Here is a 21816-nt window from a genome sequence, read left to right on the forward strand (position 1 = left end):
CTTCTGGTGTTTTTTCCTTGTAAAAGAAAACCTCTAAATATGTTCTTATTTACTTCTTGCGGACGGTATAGTCAAATAGCTTTTTAATGAAATTCCTACAATATAAAAATTTGAGATGTGATATGATTGGCAGTTAGGCAACTATCAACAAAGTCCAAATGATGTGGATGTAAGCAACTATATATATATATATGTCACCGTACATCCTTTAATATTCAGTAAAACCTATGCCGTATAGTAGTCTGCGATAAAAGGTCACAACATGACAAAAGGGGAAACATATCAAACAACCGAGCAAAGGTGTAAACATAACAATAAACAACAAACAGACAGACATCAGCCAACGACTAACACTTATCTATATATAGAAAGTCTGTCTTGGGACAGCCATGTAGAGAGTGTGAACATGTTTGTAAGCACTCATCCCTCCTCTGATTGAGGTAGGTGGTGTAAAATATGATACGCTTGGAATCCTCGTTGCTATATATAGGAACAATGTGTACCAGGGGAATAAGCTGACTAAAAACGTACACCAAGTTATGCTCGTACACTTGTTGGTTTATGGACAACGATGTTTTGCCATATTTGGTATCACTTCATTAATATCCCAATAATAACTAAGTTTGTTGTGAAGGTTATACATCTTTAAATCTATCTAAATATACAGGTAGTTAAATCTTTATATAATATATTAATATGTGTGTACAGTTGAGTTTCTGAACAATATATCATCTAGTATAAAGATGACTAAATCTAAATTTCTCACGATCGCCACTTTAAACCTTCACCAACTCTGGCATGTGTTTTCTATAATTTCTCACGATCGCCACTTTAAACCTTCACCAACTCTGACGTGTGTTTTCTATAATTTCCCACGATCGCCACTTTAAACCTTCGCCAACTCTGACATGTGTTTTCTATAATTTCTCACGATCGCGAATTTAAACCTTCGCCAACTCTGACATGTGTTTTCTATAATTTCTCACGATCGCCACTCTAAACCTTCGCCAACTCTGACATGTGTTTTCTATAATTTCTCACGATCGCCACTTTAAACCTTCACCAACTCTGACATGTGTTTTCTATAATTTCCCACGCCACACTTCACTTCAGCGTAAGAACAAAGTGTATAAAACCGTAGGAAATGACTCGTAAGATTGGCACGAAGCACAAAAAAAAACTACTAAAAAAGACAAATGACAAAAACATACTTGCATGCATTTACTGAAAGCTAAATCAAAAGGCAATTTCAGGTAAAAGCATAAGAAGTTGTGGGTTGATTCTAAATTAGCCAAATATCAACCAGAGTCCAACAGACATGGGTGTTAGCAGCTATAGGTCACGATACGGCCTCCAACAATGACAATGAAAAAAGTAACATCGCATAATCCTCTATAAGAACCCCTGATATATATGACAAAATGAAAAACAGTTCAAACGAGAAACAAACATTCATGAATTATGACAGACGTAAAATAATGTGGCGGGGTTAAACATATATGTGTGGGTACTCTACACTCATCTAACTGGAAGTTGTTCAAAGTCATGCAAACAAAACTAAAACAAGAAATAGTTATATCATACTATAGTATACATCATTACAAATCCAACAGATTTAGCGAACACATGTATAGTCGATTAAAAACGTCACAGTGTGCAAAAAAGATAAAATATAAGTACATAGTCTCGACTGGACTTATACAATATAGAATAAGGAGGTGTGGTTTTATTCCAAATACAGACATCAATCCACCAGAGTTCATATAACATGGACTAGTATATATTTTTGTTCAGGGGTCAGCTGAAGCACGCCTCCGGGTGCGGGAGTTTCTCGCTGCATTGAAGACCTATTGCCAATTTGGTGGCCTTCGGCTGTTGTCTGCTCTTTGGTCGGGTTGTTGTCTCTTTGACACATTCCCCACTTCCATTTTCAATGTTATGTCATTGTACGGCATTCAAAGAAAGATAAAACCCTATTCTATAAAGTTATCTATATATAAAAACCACCACCACCCTTTTTCGACATATCAAAACGTTTAACAAAACAAATTATTTATAATTAAAGGAAGGTGGCGGATAGCAACCAACTACAAAAGCTAAACAATAGCTGCAATCACTTTCCAAAGAAAAAATACAACATATCGTTTTGTAATTTTACAGCTACAAAATAAATGGTGTGCAGAAATTTAACCCCTTCAAGTATCCTAAACCCATGAGTGTGTACAACACCCTATCATGCTGTTTAAAAAAAACTCATTTTTCATGACATCTACTATTTCATGCAAAGTTAACCCCCAAATTAAAATGAATCATACGAGTTAAATATGCAGATGATTGCAATTCTCATAAGGTCTTTAGAGCAAGACACATTCAATAAATACAATGAAAAACATTTGACTTAAATATTTTATCTCGATAAAGCTTGAATTACATTATTTTTACTTGTCATCTTTACATATATATATATATATATATATATCACCGACTTTAAGTGAAATTTCTTTGTCTGTGTCTATGTCTTGTTTGGAAGAAGGATCATTTGCGCATTGATTCGTATGACTGCATGTGAGGTGACAATGAGTTGAAAATCAGTTGACCTTTTCACAAGCACATTCATTCTTTATTTCAGTTGTTCTTATTTTCTTAGATAAGATAGCCATGAGCATCCATATATTTTTTGTTGGGGGAGAGGGGATTTCTTCAGGGGCCTTTTTGCAATTTCTTTTCTTCCGCTTTTCCTCCATTTTGAAATTTCTTCTTGGAGTCAATCGAATTAATTTGCGGAGTAACTATTTCTCCTGCTCGCAGTCCTCTCTTTTAGTTTCTGTGAAAAAAAAATAAAAGTATAACAATTATATCCTTAACTTCCTTTATACTGTTATACTGGTACACAAACAAAAACTTATAGCAACTACATATTTCATTTGACAATCATGGCAACTACGTATTTCATTTGAAAATCATGGCAACTACATAATTCATTTGACAATCATGGCAACTATACATATTTCTTTTGACAATCATGGCAACTACATATTTCTTTTGACAATCATGGCAACTATACATATTCCATTTGACAATTATGGCAACTACATATTTCATTTGACAATAACATGATTGCTTTTGGTTACTGGAAAATTGATTCAAATTAAATATAACAGTAAAAGAATTTAGTTGAGTGTATCATGTTATCAATATATATCAAAGTCTATCAATATATTTGTTAATTTAAAAAATATACTTTGAACTCATTTTAATAAATCCTTGTAAGTACAGCTTTATAGTTTAATGAATAATGTGTAATAGTTATTATTGTATAGTTGTGAAATGTTAAAAATTGAACCGTCTGTATATAACTTTAACTTATTTGCCATAAAACCACCATTATACGTTACAGTAAGATTAATATATGACATATTTTTTTACGACTACTGGTGGCTCTCTTTAATATACACAAGTACTTAATTTATTCATTTTCTAGATACATAAAATTGAGAATGGAAATGTGGAATGTGTCAAAGAGACAACAACCCGACCAAAGAGCAGACAACAGCCGAAGGTCAACAACGGGTCTTCAACACACACCGAGAAACTCCGTGCTATTAGTATTTACTTTTTTTTATTTATTTTTTTTACACTCAAAGATTGAGCATATGGTGCACTATGTCATAATTTTTTTATGTAAAATAATTGTTTTAATGTATTGTATCAAATTGTCTTATATGTAAAAATAAAAACGGAAAAAAAGGGGTTGACGACCTTGACTCCCATGAAGAACCAAAAGTCAAATAAAGGGGTTTTTAATGCATGTAATGTAGTTCCAATGTAAATATGATAATTACCTTTGATTTTTATCTTAAAAACTCCATTTTCTACGAAACCCAGAGCTTCTGTTAGTTCCTTGTCTGTAGAAAAGGCAATCTGGTCTCCATCGGGATCTATAATAAATAAGTCAGAATTAGAATCCAAGGAATCTGAAATCTACAACGGATGTTTCTCCTTTTTCTAAGTATAAAAGTAAAAACAGTTCAACAGATTCGTGTTAATTTCAGTAACTTTTTCGTTATTGTTCAGTTTTTCTTTGCAGGTATACGAACGGTTGCATACAACTGCTTACATCAACTTCATCTGACCTTTGGTGGATAGCTGTCTCATTGGGAATTATACCACATCTCCTATTTTTTATATAAGGGAAAAAAATATGTTTAATGTTTTAAATTTTAGAATAAATATTGTTCTGTCAATGTTAAAAATTCTTCATTTCGTGGTTCTTGATTTGTCAGGTTTAAAATTTGTCAAAATGTGCTCAATTACATTGCTTATGTTATAGTGACTTGCAAGTGAATAAATTCGACCGCAAGTGAATCCGTATTTTTGTGAACTTCAATTAATCCCATAGCTGGAGATGGGTATGCATATTCTACGTTTTCATCTCTGACAGGATATTATGTCAACATTGAAAGTGAAACGAGGGTGAACCATTTTGTTGACTGATAAGATCCGCAAAATAATCATTCTCATAAAGGTAAAACAATGATTAATATATCTTGTTAACCCATAACATGAAATCAAACAGACCTTAAAATAATCCAATAGCACGTACTCGCTATCTTTTCATATTTATATTTAAGTTTATATCTGTTTACAAATGACCACCCGTTTCTAAGGTCATTCGATGGTTTATAAGATGACACCTAGATTAAAATGCACACTAAATGCAAATATATATTATCAAGTCCATCTTTTATGTATTGTTTATTTTATACGTTTTGTTATTTTGATATACGTTTTACACGGCCGACACTCGGCTAACCGAGAGATTGGTCGGTTAATCTATATTGAGTATGCGGCTATATCGGCGGTTGGTCTGTTAATCGGGTTGGCTAAAGTCTGTTAATCAGGTGTTATCGAGAAAATCATTGAAAGTTCAGCATGTTTCATTGTATAAATTTCTAAATATATTTTCATCATAAAAAGTATTCATGCCTAACAAAACAATTCAATGTACTGAATTCAGTGGTGTAATTATTATTTTTCTAGCTTCAATGTACGATCTATAAAATGAAAAGGCGGATTACTCATCAATAAATTTATACACATTTTACACACATAAAATGTACACAAAATGACACATTGGTTAAATTTACTTGCATTCAATATTTTGAACATCGAAAAAAGAAAGGCATTATGTTTGTTAACCATATTGATATCATTGTGTGAAAAATCTACACGAAAATCTGTATTTTGGTGACATAAACCAATCTTGATTTAAAACCTGGTCTGTTAATGGGTCGGATGTATAAAACCCGGTCTGTTAATTGGTCTGTTAAGAGTTATGAATGGCAATAAAAGTATAATTTTATTGCTATATGGGGTGTTATCGGATCAAATGAGTAGGCTCAAGACGAGCGGCTAAAATATACGAAAACAACACATGAGCAATGAAACATAACATATACAGAAACAACACATGAAATTAAAAATTGATAAAAATGGTTTCAAAAAGTGTAATATTAAAGTAATATTAATTTCTTCCAAGAATGTTATCATATATCATGTTGATTCTGTTTAATTGTCATGAATGACACACATTTGTCATCTACATTGGTAACCAGTATAGAAATCAGAAATAAACGTCGTAATGTAACTAAACATCAGTAAGTAAAATATATTGGGATGACAAAATATGAAAAATAAAGAAAGAATAATGAGTAAGATAAATAAAATGTAGACTTGAAAAAATGACATAACCATTTAAAGAATACAGAAATAAACAAAACCCCCAATCCGTACCCTCATGGTTTACACGAGAATCTGGATGGAAACGCAGAATATAGAATAATATATAAGGACAGTAGAGAGTGATACATTGTTAAAAAAACAAATTCTAGAAGTTTACATGCAGACAAGTAGTTCTCCTCTGCACTTATGTAAAAAGGAACTAAACTGAATAAAATTAATTGAAACTTAAAATAACCAAATGTAGCTGCATTCGCTTCTTTCCGTTTACTTTTTTAGAGTGATTTGTAAACAACATATGATTAAGTAATAGAAGAAAAGAACCAATTGGATGATGCTGACGAATTAGGGTTTAACGCCCAGTGACAAAAATCATGTTCATATGTCAACGAGAACACGTTATATGTACCCTGTGTTGTATTAGAAAGACACTTTCAGTCGGAATTGAGAACGTGCTACTTCGAACAGACACAAAAATTAAGGCTGATTGAAATCGTCAATAAAAAATTCATGCATATTCCAGAGGCCAATACATATCACGCTATATTGAAGTGACACACCCTTCAATAAAATGCAAAGAAAGTCAAAATAAAAATGCTCTTTCTAGGATACTGTGGCACCGTATTGTCATGTTTGTTTACTCAGGAACATCTCATTCTTCAATTTTTTAAGGGGAAAATATAAAGGTAGCAAAATTATTGTAGTGGCTAAATAACTCTTAACTGACACAATTTCAATTGTCCAACCCATTAACAGACTTTATTCCCATACTTTTCAATAAAACGTGGTATTATTCACGTTATTTTACAATTATGAAATATTTACTAATGTCAATTTATTTTTTAGAACCACAGTACCATTTTTGGTCCTTTAAATGATATCTAAATTTGTTTTTTTCGCCTTGTATTAACAAATTGCTATGCGTATAAGCATAAATACTACATACTTGTGCGACGCCTTTTAGTTTTACTGAAAACTGCGCAGACTAAGAAATGTTTTTACAAGTGCAAAATGTTCTATGATAGCTATCATTTTGTCATACACTTTTTTTTTTATTTGGTTCTTATAACATGCCAAAAATCTGTATATTTAATAGAGTTTAACATTAAATTAAGCGTTTTACTCTTAACAGACGTATAACCAACCCGATTAACAGACCAATCGCCCATATAGCCGTATACTAAATATAGATTAACCGACCAATCTCTCGGTTAGCCGAGTGTCGGCCGTGTTTTAGCATGATATAAATCAAATATGAGAATTTAATCAAATCGGGGAACATGATCTTGACAGCTAATGCTCCTTTAACAAAACAGGTCAGGTAGAATTTCAAATCGAACAGAAAATAAAACTGGTCTTCGAAATATACTTAGACTGTTGCTTTCAGAACTTAAACACTGTCTTGAAAGACGAAAACTCAATAACTAAGTTAACACTAAACATAGAAACTTCCTTGATAAAAAATTAGCATCTGGAAAAAACAGTATTAGCCTTGTCATCACTCAATAGTATTCATGGTCATTCGCCCTTTCTCTGAACTCAAAGATTATTAAATTAAAGATAAGATTGTATTAATAGCAGTGATAATTCAGATTGAATAATAAGAAAAACATGGTATGGCCTATCAATATTGTCGAATGTTATTCAAAAGTTAAAAGTTCATTTAACATTTTAAAGAATTCTTGACCTACCTGTCCAAAACAGATTAAAGTTTCCTTGTTTCAAACTAGGATAAGTTTCTAAAATTTTCTCCTGAAGATGACTGAAACTGGTTGAAACGTCAGCAGGCACAGAAAATCTCCTTATTTCTCTCTTTTCCTCTCCTTTCTTTACCAAAAAAGCTTTTACTGTCAATGACATCTTCGCGGGAAATTATTGTTGTGTTCACCTTGCTATCAAAGAGCTCTTATATTCAAATTCGTCAACTTTTCTCTTTTTATAACTCGAAGATGGATGGTATCAAATTTATGCCAAATTAACAAGGGAACGAGAAGGTCGCACTTGTTTGGCTGCCATTCGTTGTTCTTTTGAAACAATGATTTCTTTTTATTTAACACACAGATACGAAACAAATAAAAGCTTAGTATTTATGAACACTTTAAATTTGAACGACACAGATTTATCATAATCCCATAAGAATGCTAAGTTCAGTACAATACATTAATGATTTAATAAGAATTTTAATTTTTCAAAAGAAAATAATTACAATATGAAATAATGTTAGAAATAAGTGAGGGTGTGTGGGATATTATCATTTCTAATGTTATTTGTTATTTATTTTCTACTTATCACTAAAACAACTACTAGTGACAAAGAGACAAATGACACATGGTATCAATCTATAAGTACTTCCGGTTACTAAATGCTAGTACCTGATTCACTCCAGTTGCTACCCAAATATCATAAGTGTCACACTGCGAACAACTTTACATCGCTTGGTCTAACTATTTGTCCTTCAAATCGTAGTATTCCATCAGTCAATCTTCTATCACCTGACAGTATATATAGAAGTCGCAAAAATTTAAAAAAAAAAAAACGCAAATTCACATTAAGATTAACTTAAGCTACAGGAGTTGTATACATGGGAAGCTGAATCGAGCATCTATAATTCCTATACTTAAAAAATATCTATGTTTCGTGTTAGACAACAATTTAAATCTGTCTTTTCCCAAGTTTTTTTTTTCTCTAAATTTTAACATTGCTTTCTATTTCCTTCGTGTAGAATTCTTATGCATTAAAAATTCAGAAAGAATTTTTGTTATTTGTGTCGTTAGGTTGTTGAATTATAGATTTACCCCCCACATCTCCTTTTACAAATTGATTTACGAAAAGCTCAGGTTGGAACGAAAATAGATTTATAACAGGAGAAATCGCTAAAAGAGAGACAACTCTTGAATTTTATATAATACTGAGTTGACACGGCCTTGCCATTTGTTGCTCAGTGACCATATGAATAAAGGGAGAGATCCGTTTGCGCCAAAAATGCGTCCTTTTGGTCCACAACTTTTTCTCTCCTATGCTTACGTTTGCGCCACATGTTTTAAAATTACATAGTATCATTTGCGCCAAAAATAAAACATGCGATTGCGCCAATTAAAAGAAAAATAACTTCCCTACTCGTTTATTCGGACTTGGAACCGACAGTTTTCACGGCAAATGTTTCCTGTTCTGAAACATATTTTCTTCTTACTGCTGCTGCATGGTTACTTCCCAATTTAATGAATGTAGTAGCTTGTAACTTCACTTTATTGTCCAAAAACACAAACATTGAAGGTTGAAATACATAAAACAGTTCATAATAATTCCTAGTAATAATAAAGCCCATACGCATGGTGGGAACAAAGCACTACGTTATCAACATATGTGGCTAAAAAATAATCATCAAATGCTTCTATTTTCTTCTCTATTGGTATCTTTATTAAATATTCAGCAAAGCAATAAGTTTTATTCTCTCTCAGTCTGTACATTGACTGTCTAATGCATTTTAAGTCATTTCTCTCCAGTTGTTCATCTTCATAGAGAAATATCTCCGAACATATGATACTTTTCAAGCCAAAAATAAGAATAAATATATATCAATCATTAATATTTATGATAGATATGCATGTGTACAGGTAAATTGGCGCAAATGAGTTTCGAATATTGGCGCAATTGATACATTTGAAAAACAAAATTTGGCGCAAATGATACCCCTGAAAAACAGTAATTGGCGCCAAAGGAGTGAATAAAGAACTATAAAACATAAACTATTGAATCCATTGGCGGATTCCAGGGGACGTATAGAGAGTGTTTTCATCCCTTTTGACAGGAAGATACAATTTTTAGGCCAAAATCGTCCATAAAAGGTGTTTCATCCTTTATATAACCGTAGTTGTCAAGCATGTTAATAATTTAAAATAAAACGACAACGTTTAATGGTATAATATCTCTCAGGTAGAATAGATGATGGCGAATTAAATAATAAGTTTGAAGAAAATAAGAATCAAACAATTTACTTAAAAACCCTGCAAAATAGTTCGTTTCTATTGAAAATTAGGAAGATAAATGTTAAGATATCATAGGTAATCGAGTCTTACGTCAGTCCGTCTTATATTCTGATTGACATTAATATGATGAAGCTCCATCTGTTTTATTCATACAGCTCCTTTCATGTAGGAGGTACATGTGATGCGTATATGTGTTATGTTCTGTTGAAACACTGATTTGTTGTCTATATTTTTAGAGTTGATTGTTTCTAAGTTTTCGTATACAACACTCACACCCGTAAATTTCCATCTATAATCTTTACAATCTTTTACGGTTTCTTGTTAAAATGATTTATTTATACATTTTAATGGAAAGTTTTTTGTTTGTAAATTAAAAATGTATTTCCCAGAGATGGTTCCGAGTTCCGTCCTGTTTACATATAAATCATAATGTTTTCTTCCCTATAAGTATATATTTCTTGTTTTATTGTTTCACACTAAAAAGGAAAGACACCAACACAAAATATTTCTATTGTTTTATAAATATATGACTTTTGTCTTTATCCAACTGATTTGTGTGTGAAAACTTTGACACACTAAATATATATTATATATAGGAATTTCGCTAACGTGACAAGACATATATATGTTGTGTACAAGTTGTAATGTTGTACAAATTATAGTTTGTACAGATTTTTGTACAAGTTATCAGTGTTTTATGATGGAAGTATTATATTGTCAATATAATACTTCCATGGTTTTATGAACCGCTTAACACATATGGATGATGCAAGTACATAATCTTTTGTTTCTTGTATTTCTGTCATATGTCTACAACTAAATGATACAATCTCATGCTGAGCATTGATACAAAACATATTAAAAGAACACAAAAAGACTTATTATGGATATGATTTTGGTATAAGGAGAAAAATAAAATAAGAATTCAAACCATTTAGGTATCATCATTTCCAGTTTTTGGACAATGAGTATAGCACTAAAAAAAGTTAAGTTGAAGTATATAAATTTGAGTTTAAGACATTAAACTGATACATTTTAGAAGATACATTTGTATCACCTGTTGCAAGAAGGTAGGTGTCAAAAACCTTATAAAATGTACAAAAATCTTGCACAAATTATAATGTGTACAAACTTACATCTTGTACACAACATATACATCAAATACGTTAAAAAAAAATTTGAGGGAACAAAAAAAAACTCTTGTAAAAAATAATCTTGGAATGAAATCGGGAGATACTGAAAATGACGTACATATATATGATTTAGCGTTTATGATATTCCTTGGCAACCTTAGAAATTGTTAAGTTAAACATGAATTTCATCCGCTTAAAAAATTACTAAAAATTATCTTTATAATATTTGTTCCCTCATTGACTGACTTAGTTTTAATGTTTCAGATAGAAATAATCTTGAAAAATTAAAGTAGAGGTATATATAAACTGGGAAATGTGTTTATGTAGGCCTGTCCATTATTGGTCTGCGGATCATAATTGAACAAGCTAGTTTGTTTTGGACAATTTACTTAGAGATTATGAAAATCATAGTTTGACAATTTATCGAATAACTGAAGCATGGCTACGAATCGAAATAGGAAAATTTTATTAAATTTGGTAAAACTATGTCTATATAAAGGTGCATTGAGTTTGGCAATTATTTTTTCTGGCGACTGATGATTAATACTAGTGATGTGAGGAAGTTTCTTTACAGTGGTGCAGGGAAAGTTAAACGTGTCTATATCAACTTGGGCAAGCACGTGACATAAAATGATTAATTAAGTCTGAGACTACTACTCAGATTAAGTTAAATCCAATCATTTCACAAAAAGAGACACAGAGTTCTAAATTTCTTGTTCTAGGGAAGATAACTCGAGCGACTAATTTAAAAAAAATATTGTTATCTCATGTCACAATGTATCAGTACTGTACGCTGAGATTATATCAAAACGTCAGCGAAGAACCATCAACAGAACGGTTATTTTCGCCGTGAAAAAATAAATACTTGGCATAAGAATATGAGATACATTTTATGACGGACTTTCGTTGATATTAATAGGAACTTTTTACGTGACGTCTACTCGATTCAATGTTTGTATAACGTCGTTCACAAAATTAAACAAAACGTCAAATCAAATTGCTTTATTGGTGTAAAAGTGAGAGTATTCATTAAACTGAAGGAATGTACGATTCTTGTTCCGTTAAAAAGTGAGGAATTGCGTCACAAAATGAAGAAACGTCACTTTTGAATTTTTTTTACTTTGACGTTGAAAGGTCTGAAAAACGTCCAAGGAACCGATTTTTTATTGACCTTGAAAATTGGGCCTTGACCTTGAAATTATGCAAATTATATGCAAATGAGTAATGTGACGTCATGCATAAATTATGCTAATTAGGTGGCCAAAACGAGGTTGTCATGTGACTTCTACGTCCTTTCCGTTTGCCGCCATTTGTACAGAAAAGAATAATAAATCGTTATGGAATAACATTTATAATCTAATATTTTTTTAACATAACCGTATATTTTGGAAGGGTAAGTTTTGCTGAAATATATTAACCTAAGTAGATATTTTGTACTCCGCGGGTTTTCCGAATGTATATTATTTCTTATCGTATGCCAACCGGTGCATGCGCAAATTTTGTCGATAATATAATTTCCTGTTATAATCGGTGGTCGCTCTTTGTTTAATATCTATAATAGTCATTGCAATGATAAATAAACTGTTAAAACTATATAGATATTAAAAAAATGGTTATTTCCACATTCTTTCTGAAACTTCTTTGGGACTAATTAAAAACAAAAGATGAAATCAAAATCGTTCCACCCAGTCAAAAATTCTGGTTCTGCATTGAAAAATCTGCCTTTATAAACTGTACTAAAATATTAAGCATAATATAAACTTGCACATTTGATAAGGAATATTAACATTACACATTGTATAAATGTGCGCTAAACAGGCACTTGACTTGAAACTGAGCCTATGAGAACCAACGACAAAAAGGGGGAGGGAATGATAACATTTCAAATACACCTTATCGCTATTTGTCCGCCATTGCTGGAAATCACACAGGTTCCCGTAAAATTTTGACGTCATAAAACAAAATGTCTGACGCCACAATGGAAAAGTGATTGTTGTTGACGTCAAAAGTTCAAGCGGACGGGTCAGCCGGGAATAGCGATAAGGTGTATTCAATTCAGAGATATTTTCTTTTTGGGCTTTCCAATTTATTAAAACTCAATATTTAACTCTACTAAACGAGCTGTAGTGGTCAACATCATTGCAGCTGGTTATTTTCCCTGTCAAACCTTTTTTATATATAGATATATATTATAATTATATCAGTATATTTTTGATGATTTTTGCTTTTAAGGCCTGCAATGATGGTCTGTGCATTGTAGCTGTGGAACCATAGCTCTTTGGTCCTTACGTTTTTTTTTTTTACTATTTGTGGACAATACATCTACAAGCACTGCTTTACAAACTATCTTGTTATAATATTAGAGGAAATTTTATTAATATTATAGATATACCGCTATTTACGCTCTTGGACAGAGCGTATTACTCATATAACACGAATATTGCATGCCCTTCTCACAATCAACCTCTATTTTCGGTGATGATGGTGTCATCATGGAACAACAGACTATGCAGACATTTTGGTTAAATTGCTTGGAAAACTGAATACGAAAAACAAATTTTAAAACAGAAAGTTTAAAAAGGAAACAAAATTATCAATTAATTTAAGTTGGCCTTACTTATCTGTTCTTTATTTTCAGATGTCCTCTTCAAGAAGAAGGTATGTATATGTTTTAAATAAAACTTGAACATACAATATATAAAATGCTAAAAATCAAATTACAGCATCCTATAGCATTTGTATAGTAATATAAAAAGTGTTTTGGGGAGATATTTAGGTCAACTAAAAAATATAGGCCTCAAATATTTACCAAAATTTACACAAATTAATAAACTTAATGTCATAATGAAGTTTCTGATCATTACAGAGATCTGTGAATGAATACATAAAAGGTGTGAAATTACTGATTTCTATTTGATCTATGAACATGTACATGTAAAACAGATGATCTGGTACTTAAAATAAATATTAGGCCAGGAAGGCATTTCATTGGATCTCATTGGCTTTAGCCTTTTTAACTACTGGAAGCAAATCAAGGGCAATGAATTTCATTCAGGGTCATAAGTCGTTCCTTTTGACATGTTTGATATTTGTTACATGAACTGACAGTAACTCTTACATGCATGTAGATCTCTGTTGTTATGGGTTTCATCAGGGCTTTCTAAAGTAGCCAGAAGACGTGGATTTCCGCTGTTTACGGTGGCTTCAAGTGCCGGCTACTTCACTGACAAAAATATAAATTCAAAAAGAAAAAAAAATCTTTTTCAAATGTTTACAAACTGCTGAGAGACGTATTGTTGCAAAGTCGCGGTCAAGATAAACAAAGATGAAAAGTCAGTGTTTAACTTGGGCTAAATATAGTTCACATGAATTCAGGTCACTGATTGGTTGTCTATTTAAAGTCAGAATGCATCGCTTCTTTTCAAAGATAACAAGAGAGACGTTCCGATATTCATTGAATGATAATAATAGAGACGTTCCGATGGTCATTAACTCCTGACAATCAGATAGGATGACAATTTTATGTTATGGAATAATATCAGTCAAACAAAAGAAAGTGTAGTAGATCATGTTGTTCAGAATCTGGAAAACAGTATATTTTAAAGTACATTTTTCAAAGCCCACGTGGTGTTCAGAGAATCAAGGTCAAAAACGAAAGTAGAATATTGTCGACTCAACCACAAATAAATAACATTTCCAAATAATTTATGTATCCGACTTATTTAATCATGTTAATAGTTTACAAAAAAAAGAGAAAATCAGAGGATATATCAATTTTCTGTCAATGGTTGAGAAATAACTGTATGATTTAAATGCGCGTAAAAGTCTTTGGAGAAAAAGGGGGTCATTTGTTTACAAATGCACATATTACTTGATTTATTTCACTTGACTGGGTGGGGTATAATCGGTTCGTTTAGCCTTATTTAAGACCAGTTTGTCTATAGACAGGAGTTTTGGGATAGACTCATAAATGAAATGACCAGTTAATCGTCCTGTATAATACAATCAGTTCTTTTATATATCCATTGTGGTGACACTGATAGGTGATTATAAATCAGTAAGAATTATAACGGCAATCTTTCTAATCATACACATTTTCAAATAGACTGTCCTTATGCAAATTGAAACGTAAGCTCCGCCCGATCATTTGAAATAACATTGGTAATTAGTTATGCAAAATAAATCGATCAAGAATTTTAACAAATCAGATTATTATATAAATAAAACTCCTTTAAAAGCAAATGAATTTTAAACATAAGAATAATGATAAAGAAAATAAAAAACAAAACAATTCCATAAAAAAAAATTGAAATTTCTTTGAGATTTTGTTTTCTTCTTTAATTTCATACATAAAAAATGGTGATTTGAAAGATGAAATTAGGTGCCAGGAGATTGCGAGAATGCAGGATTTTTCTCTATTTATGCCAGAGCTTCTGGGGGCCTTAAGTGGCCCCCAGACCACCCCCCTGCCGTAAAGCACCATAAGCTTGGTGGGTGTCCGGCTTTGCAGAAGGCATGTTACAGCCACTTATAATTGTAATGTAGCCTACTACTTCAATTTCAAGGGAAGCCCTGGTTTCATTATCTGACAGTGCATCGTTTGAAGTGAGTTACATGATATTCTAAATATTGTATTGACAAACTAAATAATGTTTGCAAAAAATATTTCCATACAAGCCAGTTGCATTGTAAACATGAGAAACATTTCTTAAAACATTGACATTTCCATAACATTTCCAAAAAAAAATTTCAGTATTTAAAGTTAACCTATCAGGTGATAATCTCCTCTCATGCATTGTACATGTTGTAGGTTCCAGTCATAAAAGCTTTAGTAAATATATGCAACATTTTTGCACTTGTCCCAAGTCAGGAGCAGCTGGTCTTTGTTAGTCTTGTATCATTTTTAATTTTAATTTCTTGTGGATAATTTGGAGTTTAGTATGACGTCCATTATCACTTAACTAGTATACATATTTGTTAAGGGGGCAGCTGAAGGACGCCTCCGGGTGGGGAAGTTTCTCGCTACATTGAAGACCCATTGGTGGCCTTCTGCTGTTGTCTGCTCTATGGTCGGGTTGTTGACACATTCCCCATTTCCATTCTCAATTTTACAAAAAGTGTATTCTGTTCAAAACATTTCTGAAATTTTATCATGTAAAATAATTGGTTTGCATGGGACTAATTATGAAATATTAATTAATACCATGCTTCAAAGTTGACTATTACAATGATTATAGAAAACCACTGGTAACAAGAAAAGTGTTGTCAGACGAAGAAGATGATATTAACAGTACAAATGATGAGGACAGTCGTATGACCAATGGAGACAGTCAAAATAAAGATGATGACATTCCAGAGGACCTTCCAGAAGGTAAATTCATGTTAGGAAAATTAATTAAAAAACAAAAGTAAAACTCAGTTATAACAGTGCTAAAGATTTGAACAAAATATTTTCTATTCAAACCAACTCTTCTATCACACTCTTAAGGAACAGTTAAAATGTTTGTCTGGTCTCAGGTCTTAGATGTGCTGTTTTCAGTGACAGAAAGGTGAGACAAATATTTTTGTAAAAAATTGTTTTAAATCTCTAAATTGTTTTAATAAAAGATGGTATGGAAATCAAAGTCAAACTATTTTTGTAACTATCATTGACTATGCAAAAAAAAATTTGAAGAAACCCAAGATATTTCACCACTACAGTCTGTGCCGAACTGTTTAAAGGTTTGTTTGACCGAAAAAGAAATTTGACTTTTTCTTCTATATTTTCACCAAAAAAGTCAAAATATTTCTGTCTGACCTAATGAATTTTTGTCGGTCAAACAGAGTTTGGGATACACTGCCACTCGACACCCTTAAATTTTGAAATACTTGTATTTTAAAAAAGCTATGCAAGCTTCCAGTGGAGAAATATTTCAACAGACTAGACAGGCTAGCAGAATCTACAAATATTGTACAATATGTTGCAATTCAATTCAATGTTTTATTAAAGTCTCATCTCTCAACAAGTACAATCAATCTTTATACATTGTAAAATAACACTAATGACTAAATAAAATGAGAGCCATTCTATACAGAATTATAAGAGACTATTAAAATGCATAGATATAATACACAACACAATATGAAATAAAATACAATATATAAAATTTCTACGCCTTTTTAAAATCAAATGACAGGTTTTGGCACACACACGTATCATATTTACATCTGAGAATAAAAACAGTAACTTTTGGTTATCATCTAAAGTATTAAAATAATCATTAAAAGTTTCTTTCATTAACAGAATATTAATGGTTTCTAAAATCGTCATAAAGAGGACATCTTAATAAAACATGCGCTTCACCTTCAATAAAAACGTCACATATATGGCACACTCTGTTATCTAAAACAATATATTCATATCTTCCTGTTTCAATTCTTAGGGAAGCAACACCACATCTAAATTTGGCGAAAGCACTTCTGTGACTGAAGGGTAAAGCTATTTTGCAGTATTCCTCCGGTTCAAAATTTTCTTTAAACTGTCTGTAAGTTCAGAGCTTATTGCCACCTTTACCCGATATAGATTTATCAGAATGTAAAACAGCATGCCAATTATCGACATGTTTTTCGTGTAATTTTGACATCAAAAATTTTACAACATAGTTTTTTTGCATGATTATTTTTTTGGTACAACTTCTTCTTTATTGAACTGTATAGTGTAAGGAGCTAATGATATTTTGATGTTTAATACTTAGTCTGACCATGTCTTGTAAATGTTTAATTTAATCTGTTTTCCTACACAGGTACAGTTGTAGTAGAACCAGAACCAGTTGAAGAGAGTGCCTTTAAAGGTCCAGAATTCCCATCAAGCAAGAAAAAAGTCTTAGGTTGGTTAATCTCTTATGTAAAAAAAGGTCTGTGTATTCAAATATTGTTTTGTAGTTATCAATTTTTCATGGGTTATGGAAAACTTGTATTTTTGTTGATTTTTGTCGAGCCTTCGACTTTAGTCTAAAAAGCGAGACTACATTCCGACGGCGTCCACAAATATTCACTCTGTGACTAAAGTTTTTCAAATTTTAATAACTTTCTTAAACTATACTGGATTTCTACCAAACTTGGACAGAAGCTTGTTTATAATCATAAGATAGTATCCAGAAGTAAATTTTGTAAAAAAATAAATCCATTTTTTCCATATTTTACTTTTAAATGGACTTAGTTTTTCTGCGGGGAAACATTACATTCACTCTGTGGTTAAAGTTTTTTAAATTTTAATAACTTTCTTAAACTATCCTGGGTTTGTACCAAACTTGGACAGAAGCTTATTTATGATCATAAGATAGTATCCAGAAGTAAATTTTGTAAAAAGATAACTCTATTTTTTTCTGTATTTTACTTTTAAATGAACTTAGATTTTCTTCCAGTTAACATTACATACAGTCTGCAGTTAAAGTTTTCAAAACATTTATTAGATTCATTAACTATCCTAAATTTTTACCAAACTTGGACAGAAGCTTCTTACAATAATAAGATAGTATCAAGAGGAATATTTTTATTGATTTTTTTCCTCATTTTTGTTGATCCTGTGATTTACAGCAAAAGAAGGCGAGACACTGGGTTCCGCGGAACTCTTACAAATTTTTTATTTAATGTTTCTACAATCTTTCAATGCAAAGCATATAGAAAATGTGTAATTTGTTGAACATGTTAATTCTTGGTTCACCTGTACCCAAGAACTCCGTGAAATATTGGTATCCAACTAATAACAATCCACAGTATTGATCACATGATCGCAACACAATAAACATTACTGTCGGATTTACAAATTGAAAGAAAACCAAATATAAAAAGCATACAGATTTTACACAAATTATATCAAAATTTAGGCAACTCATAATTCAACCATAGTTCAATATAATTTAAGATAAGACCTATATGATTGGAAATTGACTATAAATGAAATATAGAAATGGAATTTGATGAAAAAATGAAACTTCTTTTAACACCAGTAATTACAACTACTACTTTATCTTTTGACAGATGTAAATTATTATAATATCAATAATCATAATATAACTACATTCAGATTTGATTGATTTCACAAGTGTCATCTTATTCACTTAAATTGGGTTATGAATAAAATTGGTGTTAGACAAATGGCTGACTTTTGCAAGGCTTGTAAATTCTCTTTGGCCAATAAAATCATTTCAAAAACTAATGTCATATTCTGGACTATGTATGTGTACTTTAGAAGAATTCATGGTTAAAACTTCCACAACAAATTTATCCACAAATTTTCTTGTGCCTTTAACATGTTCAATATTCCTGTTACAGAAGCTACTGGGTATTTAGCCACAGTAAATTGTTCTGCTTGTGGAGATCAGATCAACACCAGTAAAAAAGGAGATGCAAGACGTCATCCAGAACTCAGTGTGCTTATCTGTAAGGTAAGTGAGTCGTGTTCCGTTAAGAACACACAATGTTACGTGTGTTTTGTTTTCTCAGACAGTTAAGAGACCTGCAGTGTGTTTTAAAAACATGCAAAATAAGTCATGTTCTTATAAAATTGAGAATGGAAATGGGGAATGTGTCAGAGAGACATCTACTAATGTAAATAAGACAGCAGAGAAAATGTCAGAACTCTGGGAGTAATGATCTCTGACCTCAGTGATCTTAACAGTATTGTAATAGACTTGTCTTGTGTTAAAAACTCACAAATGCATAAGAGTTAAATAAAATATTTTAACCTTCAAAACGAACATTACTTTTATTAATTGTTATTTGGATGGAGAGTTGTCTCATTGGCACTCACACCACATCTTCCTATATCTATTAGATAGTTCTTTAAAGTCAATAGCACAATGGTAGGATCTTTAATGATTTCATTGTTATGGTTACTATTAAAATTAACTAAATCCTGGTTCCAGTATCCAGATATACCATTTTATATACTGTTGGTTCATTATCATGGAATGTTGTCAAATTTAATCCCCTTTCAAAGTTTTTATACGCCCGTCGTCTTTTAGACGGGACGTATTATGGTATACCGTTGTCCGTCTGTCCGTCCGTCGTCCACACTTCGGACAATAACTCAAAAACACTTTCACCAATTTCCATGAAACTTAAGTGAATTGTTTATATCTATTGACGTAAGCTTCCTTTCGTTTTTTTTTAATTTCAGATTTTAAGTTTTGGATTTACTGGGCTTTATTCATAAAAAAGGGGGGATTTTCAACACTTCGGACAATAACTCAAAAAGGCTTTCACCAATGTCCATGAAACTTAAGTGAATTGTTTATATCTATTGACATAAGCTCCCTTTCGTTTTTTTTAAATTTCAGATTTTAAGTTTTGGATTTATGGGGCTTTATTCATAAAAAAAAGGGGGATTTTCAACACTTCGGACAATAACTCAAAAAGTCTTTCACCAATGTCCATGAAACTTTGTTGAATTGTTTATATCTATTGATGTAAGCTCCCTTTCAATTTTTGTAAATTTCAGATTTTAAGTTTGGGATTTATGGGGCTTTATTCATAAAAAAAAGGGGGATTTTCAACACTTCGGACAATAACTCAAAAAGGCTTTCACCAATGTTCATGAAACTTTGGTTAATTGTTTATATCTATTGATGTAAGCTCTCTTTCAGTTTTATAAATTTCAGATTTTACATTTCCGTGTTATGAATTTTTATGCTTGAAAAATGGGGGATTTTCCAATTTTGAGACAATAACTAACACTTTCACAAAATTTTATGCAACTTTGATAAATTGTTTATATCTATTGACATAAGCTCCCTTTCCATTTTTATAAATTTTAGATTTTACATTTTCTTAAGTAATGAATTTTTATACTTAAAAAAGGGGGATTTTATGAAACTTTGGTGAATATATTAATGTTTTGATTTGTATATATATTTCTAGTTGATCATATAAATTCATTTAAAGCATAAAAGACAAGTTAAAAGAGCAACGGGCGTATCATGCGCTAAAGCGCAGCCCTTTATTGATATTTATACATGATTAAAACATGAACCAGAAAGCACATTGTTCAAAATTCAATCTGACAATGGCTTATGTCAATATTTATTCTTAACTGAACCCAATGTACATTAAAAAACAGAGAACACGTGTTAGAATTGATTAAACAAATCTGTTTGTTAATGTAAAGCCTGAATATTTATTGACTTGAATTAAAATAGTTAATAACCAATACCTGAAACAGTGAAATTTGAATCTTTACATGGTTTAGAGAGTTAAATGAATATATACATAAATATATATATGTTGTTATTACAGAGATGTTACAAGTTCCATACAAGTGGTGTAATAAAACAAGATGAAGATGGACTTGATGAATATTGTCGCTGGTGTAGTGAAGGTGGCAATTTGTTTGGCTGTGATTATTGTCATAATGCATTCTGTCAAGCTTGTATCAAACGAAATCTTGGACGTGCTGAATTTTCAAAAGTCAAGGAGGGTAAGTATTGTATGAAATCTATATAAAAATGCTTGGGATTTATATGATCTTAACTACAAACTATGGTGATCCTAGAATAAGTCATTTGGACTATGGTTCAAACATTTTCATTGGCAAACATACAATATCGCCTTTCTTTATACTGATCCATAAAAATATCTTTTAAATACAGGGAAGGCACTTTAAAATCTGAACGAGGGATAGCTTTTTCTCTGATTTATTTGGTTTTGTAATTGCCTCTATAACTATAAGTGGCATCCCTAGGGAACAATTAGTATTTTAATGGAGTGGCTCTAAGTTGGAAATCTTCTAAAAAGTAAATAGAAATGAAACTGTAAATTCAGAACTTAATATTAATGTAAATGTATAAGGGCTTTTCCATAGTATGTATGGTAGGGTTGGACACCATCTGACTTTTTGTTCTGTTGTTTGTAATAGATTTTGGAGCATTGACATTTCCAGGAATATCCTTGACAATATATGAAGGTTATTAACTCTACCT

At 31.5% G+C, this 21816-nt stretch overlaps 2 protein-coding genes across 5 annotated transcripts in view; one reads left to right on the forward strand and one right to left on the reverse strand.

Moving 5' to 3' along the window:
* Positions 1-2510: 2510 nt before the first annotated feature.
* LOC139486869 (sequestosome-1-like) lies at positions 2511-7775 on the reverse strand. Its single transcript, XM_071271933.1, has 3 exons — positions 7431-7775; positions 3843-3938; positions 2511-2824 (listed from the first exon to the last, which is right to left on the reverse strand). Exons 1-3 carry the CDS (start codon positions 7597-7599, stop codon positions 2790-2792), a joined length of 300 nt encoding a protein of 99 aa, XP_071128034.1. The 5' UTR covers positions 7600-7775; the 3' UTR covers positions 2511-2789.
* Positions 7776-12121: 4346 nt separating this feature from the next.
* LOC139484674 (transcriptional regulator ATRX-like) overlaps positions 12122-21816 on the forward strand; it is a 39046-nt gene continuing 29351 nt past the window's right edge. For all 4 annotated transcript variants that reach the window (XM_071268531.1, XM_071268532.1, XM_071268533.1 and 1 more), the window contains exons 1-6: positions 12122-12251; positions 13497-13516; positions 16096-16229; positions 17641-17724; positions 19172-19284; positions 21134-21314. In XM_071268531.1, the coding sequence (XP_071124632.1) occupies positions 13497-13516; positions 16096-16229; positions 17641-17724; positions 19172-19284; positions 21134-21314 (532 nt within the window). In that variant the 5' untranslated portion in view covers positions 12122-12251. The remainder of the gene's footprint in view (positions 12252-13496; positions 13517-16095; positions 16230-17640; positions 17725-19171; positions 19285-21133; positions 21315-21816) is intronic.

The sequence above is a fragment of the Mytilus edulis genome, chromosome 8 (genome assembly GCF_963676685.1).
Source record: "Mytilus edulis chromosome 8, xbMytEdul2.2, whole genome shotgun sequence".
NCBI lineage: Eukaryota > Metazoa > Mollusca > Bivalvia > Mytilida > Mytilidae > Mytilus > Mytilus edulis.